This window comes from Haliotis rufescens, unplaced genomic scaffold, assembly GCF_023055435.1.
Source record: "Haliotis rufescens isolate VD_foot unplaced genomic scaffold, xgHalRufe1.0.p SCAF_1, whole genome shotgun sequence".
In the NCBI taxonomy this organism is placed as follows: domain Eukaryota; kingdom Metazoa; phylum Mollusca; class Gastropoda; order Lepetellida; family Haliotidae; genus Haliotis; species Haliotis rufescens.
This window is the reverse complement of record NW_025963779.1, coordinates 1,778,805-1,784,114: the sequence shown is the minus strand read 5'-3', so window position 1 is coordinate 1,784,114 and position 5,310 is coordinate 1,778,805. Positions and strand designations below refer to the sequence as shown.

Sequence of the window (5,310 nt, the reverse complement as noted above, 5' to 3'; positions counted from 1 at the left end):
ACTCTGGCTGTGGCCCGGGATATCGTCATTTAACTTTATCAAATACAATCTACATTATAAAAGCAAAATCCAGCTATCTACATTACACATATTAAATCAAAATTATAAATAAATTTGTTTAAAAGAGAGAAATGTTATAAAAGATTTCATAGACGAGGCCACCAATGTCAGGCAACGTCGAGAGACGGAGATGGCCCATATTCCGATTTCAAACGGAACGTAGCGAAGATACCCGAGTCTCCACCGGAAGTGAATCTTGTTTACAATTTGTTACCTCCAGTTCAGCTGATTCCATGTGCTGATGCACGGTGTCAGCTGATATGCCTGCGGTGTGACACTTCTACCTCTCCGATGGATTAATGTGTAGATATTTTTCTGAACTTTCTATGTGCAAAAAGGAAACGTTTGTGCACAAATTATGTCATCTCACTTTCTCGTCGAGCGTGTCTGCTGACCACCGGCGTCCCTGAACGCTGTTCCCCAACAGTTCGGGTTAATTAGGCTATACTGCTTGGTGTACTGTTAACTGTGCCACTGAGGACTGTATTATGATACATATTAACATCTGTAGTAAAGATGTATTGTGATACTTTGTAAATGATGATGCAAGGGAAAGACTTCCCCCATCCAAACGTTACACTTACAGGCCTACGTGCCGCCCATTCCTTATATTTGTGTATACTTATGGGGTATACGGGCGAAAGTCTCATCCTTTTTAAAAATAGCATTCTCATATCAGGTGTGTAAAACAATATCAATACAAGATTATACTCAATTAATTTCATAATTAACTTAATGGGATAATAAATCTATTGTATATTTGTGAATATGTTTGTGACCAGGCTACATGGTGTTTCCAGAGTAGGGCCTCGATACCCACAGGACGACCCAGCCCCGTGGTCAGTCACAGGACTACCCAGCCCCGTGGTCAGTCACAGGACTACCCAGCCCCGTGGTCAGTCACAGGACTACAGTAACTATAATACTTCATGGCTACACTACAAGTCGCTAATCTTGGTATTTCTTTCTATGCTCACATTCCTTCTGACCTTTATATGTGTGCCTGAACGTTGCCATACGCCTATATAACTCGCATCCTTGCGTCCGTTTACTAATGCAAATCAGTAACCAGGAAGTGCTTGCTTCTTAAACAATTTCAATTTCTGCAGAATGTTCCTTCTACTGTTAGTAAGGATTTATTAACGTGTTGATACAAGTTTACTTCTGGCATCTTTTTAGCATTTAAAATCACCTTACACCAATATATCAATGGACTACGATATGACCCGCAGTTTCCCAAGTAAACTTTCTCTATCGACCTGAGCTAGATCGTCTGCACAGTCATGGTGACAAATAAGGCAATGGAAGTGACGTAGTCTACATATTTTTCCCGCTATGTGGCCAGATTGTTTTAATAGGTAATATAAGGGCCATAATTCCATAACTAGCAGTACGTTCTTCACCAGTAGCCAAATGATACATACATACTGTTGTCATTAAAAGGAGTGTTTTTTAAATATTTATTGTTAGCTTTTAACATTTTTTTCCACTTTTTTGGAAAACTTATTTTCATCCAATTCTAAAATAAAAATCTTAAACTATCTTTCCTGATATTTTGTTATTGATAAAAAACAAACAATTCTTACTTTTTGGTAAATATGCTTTGAATACCTACTAATTATTACACATACTGAATTGTGCTTGTGCTGTCTTTGGATAAATTACTGAAGTCTGGCATCATCAGATCTAGTGGTACTGGTAGGTAGAATTATGTATTGTTTTTGTTCAATTCAGACCTCCATACACAATTTTTCCACGATAGGCTGGAGTTGTCGGTGCGACGAATGTAAATAATAAACTTTTATCAGTATAATATGCATAGTGAAATAAAATAATTGATATCTGAAATAGATAACACAATCAATCATAAAGGTTAGCTAGTGGGTTTTGTTCTGTTTCCCCGGTTCCCCGAGGCTGCAGGCTACTATAATCTGGAATGCAATATTTAACCCTATTTAGAATGTAGTGTTTATGAGACTGATGTGATATTAGTGTAGTGCGTTTTAAAATGTATTGTTTACAAGACTGTGATGTCATAATAGTTTCGTGCATTTTAGAATGTAGTGTTTAGTAGTACTATGCTTGTCGTAAGAGGCCACTAACAGGATCAGGTGGTCAGGCTTGCTGACTTGGTTGATGCATGTCATCGTATCCCAATAACGTAGATCAATTTTCATGATGTCAATCACTGGATTGTCTGGTCCAGACTTGATTATTTACAGACCGCTGCCATATAGCTGGAATACTGCTGAGTGCTGTGTTAAACAACAAACAAGCCATCAAATAAACATTTATTGTGTTCAACTAATTTTTGTTTCGCAGCAGTTCCCAGAAAAGTCAGTTTTGATAATCAAAACAAATAGTTCCATAGCTGGTTAAATATTTTTGATTGAATCCCAGATTATCTCTGATTATGTTACCATGGTAACCAGCGCCTTGCCTCAAACGGTAGTAGTAGAACCCTATGTGGCCTATGATTCCTTCCCATGGTGCGTTAAAACTGTTCAAATTAATCAAATTAATTAGGCGATAAACATTATATGTTTTCAGATTGTCAGGTTTTATCAAGTATCTGATATCCTGACATTTCATTTGGAACCAATGGTGTTAGCTGAAAGTTTTGAGTATTAAATATTCTGGGCATAGAATAATCAATAAAATGGCCTGTTTTGAAAAAGATACTTATCAAGAAATGGTATGCTTACGAAATGGGTAGTCAATAAGATTTCCAGGCTTTGAATCCCATTAAATGTTTTTCAACCAATCAAATTGCAGCACACACTCCCTATCATTTTACAATTTCATTTGATCATTGAAACAAGCTAATCAAGAAGAAAATCATATTCCATTTGATTTGTATTTCCAGGTTTTTCCCCAAAGCATGACCCTGATGGAATCGGTATGTGATCCTTGGCGCCACTAATATGGATTATGAATGTGACACAGAAAGAAAACTGTCGCCAACCTTGGCCAAGTCCAGAGCGTTGGAGAATGCCATCATTAACAATAGTTCCAGTGACCTTCAAGACTTGCTCAAACACATCAATGTCAATCTACCTCTCAACGACCGCCAGGAAACTGCATTAATCCTTGCAGTGAAACTGAGTCATATTGATATGGTCCAGATTTTGCTCAAACAGAAAAACTGTGATAAAAATTATGTCAACATAAGCAACTGTTCTCCCCTAGATCTAGCGCTGGTTACAACTTTCGACAACCGTCTGGAACCACGCCATGCTATATGCTGGCAGATTGTCTCAGTTCTGTTGGAGAATCATGCAGAACCTGTCCGCAAGGATGCCATGATGTACGTAATTCGCACAGCCCTCAAAATTGAGGACCATGACTTTATCTTCCGTATTATCGACACATGCATAGCTCATGCGACGTCACTACAGTTCCATGATTTGCTACTTCAGAAGCTGCACCGGCTTCAGCCCATGTGTGCTGGAATCATTGACCCCTTCCTGCAGCGCTCGGCCGACTTTACTGTCAAACTCTTAAAGATTGTGCATGGTGAAAATCTGTGTGTTGTTTTCAATTCTTTTGAATACTACAAAGAATCCCATTGGGCATGCAGAGAGACAAAAGCATCAGTATTTCGGAAACTGATCCTGTATGCCAGTGGGGCAGGCTGGCATTATACCAAGTCAGACGTGAGTGTCATCAAGAAGATCTGCCCCGAGATAGCAAGGTGGTGCTGGAGGTACGAGAGCAGTCCCCTGTCCTTGATGCACCAGTGCCGAGTCACACTCAGACGAAGTATCACTTGTTTTGTACCTGATGCGCTGCTACAGATGCAGCTTCCAGAGACCATTAAGAATTATATCTCCTTGGGAGAAATTGACTACTTGTTTAAGACTAAGGCCATGGTGCTTGAGGATTTCATGTTTTGACCTATATATTGTGAATGAACTCAGTGCCATATTGACCACTAACAGGGACAGAATAGGGCAGAGTTGGACACTGTGTCGGACGTGGTGCTGAGGACCATGCAGGGTATTTTGTCACAGAAATCAGCAGGTATACCCTGACTGTCTGTCCCCAGGCTGTCAGGGAGACCATGAACACTGATGAAAGCAATTTATGTCTGCTTTCAGACAAAAAATTAAAGTTTCAACCAAATACTCTTTTTGTCTCTATCCTGAAACTTTTTGTGGATATGTAGCACCTTAACTGGACTCAGATCAAAGCATGTGAGAAGAAGGTTATTATTTTCTTCCTTTTGTAAAAACAACTTTTATGACCTTGAAGGTCAAGGGAACTGAAACTTTAGTACGATATGTAGCAAAAGAAAAGGATATAACAGTAATAAGCACATCCTCTGAATATTACATTATTGCATTACAGCCATCCCATGTAAAGCAGTGCCGATTACACTGTATCACTAGGAACATGGCAGGTGAGCTACATTGTCTTTGTGGGGCGGTGGGGTAGCCTTGTGGTTAAAGTGTACGCTCGTCACGCTGAAGACTATTAAACTATTAAATAAACTTTGAACATGGTTTTTCAAAAATTAGAAATGTTTGGTTCCAGGTCAAAAGTCATGAACATACAACATACATACGATACATACAACTAGATAGCAATCTGCATGAATTCTCATAACAAGTAAGCAGGAGAAGTAGTATTTGGTTGAAAACACTTGTGACGTTTTAATGCCAACAGCCATGGAGACTGATAGGCATTAAGTAGTTTGAAGAACATGAATACATGACAATTTTTTATTGATAACAACTTCTTTAATTCTTTGTCACAATGTTTCAGAGCTACTTTTGTCCCTTCATCAGGTGAATACTGAGTGAACATACAGAGTTGATATATATACGTGATGATGTGTTAACACATGGTAGGGTTTATGTACAAAGATAACAATATAATGACGTAGCCAATGAGATTAACACTAGAGAAGCCAATGAAGTACGATGACGGTGAGTGGTTGAGCTGGGCGTAATAACAAGGGGCTGCCTGTGGTAACACTAACAACAGATGGTGATCAAGATGTCCATTTGTGGTTGATGCTATGATGAGAGAACAGTTGAGTACATGCTGGGTAGGTTAATGCCTTTGTCTCTGTTCATGGCTGGCTTTTTTCTTTGGATTTCCTCATTTTCCAGTGACTGATGCTGATATGGAGAATTCTCTGGAAGAAGAGGAAACTTCCAGGAACTATTGAAATCCAAGGAAAGAAGCCAGTCATTAACAGAACAAGTTGTGTTTACATGGCTGTTGTTGGACAATGTTGGCAGT

The 5,310-nt window shown here is 39.0% G+C and overlaps 1 protein-coding gene across 4 annotated transcripts; it reads left to right on the top strand.

Moving 5' to 3' along the window:
* The first annotated feature begins 233 nt into the window (after positions 1–233).
* LOC124117452 lies at positions 234–4,187 on the top strand. Of its 4 annotated transcripts, none has more exons than XM_046479357.2 (3): positions 250–363; positions 861–955; positions 2,927–4,187. In XM_046479357.2, the coding sequence occupies exon 3, from the start codon at positions 2,985–2,987 to the stop codon at positions 3,954–3,956; it is 972 nt and encodes a 323-aa protein (XP_046335313.1). In that variant the 5' UTR covers positions 250–363; positions 861–955; positions 2,927–2,984; the 3' UTR covers positions 3,957–4,187. The 4 variants fall into 4 exon arrangements, with proteins under 4 accessions (XP_046335309.1, XP_046335313.1, XP_046335310.1 ...); XM_046479354.2 differs by having other exon boundaries at positions 861–973; XM_046479356.2 differs by having other exon boundaries at positions 861–1,017.
* Positions 4,188–5,310: the final 1,123 nt, after the last annotated feature.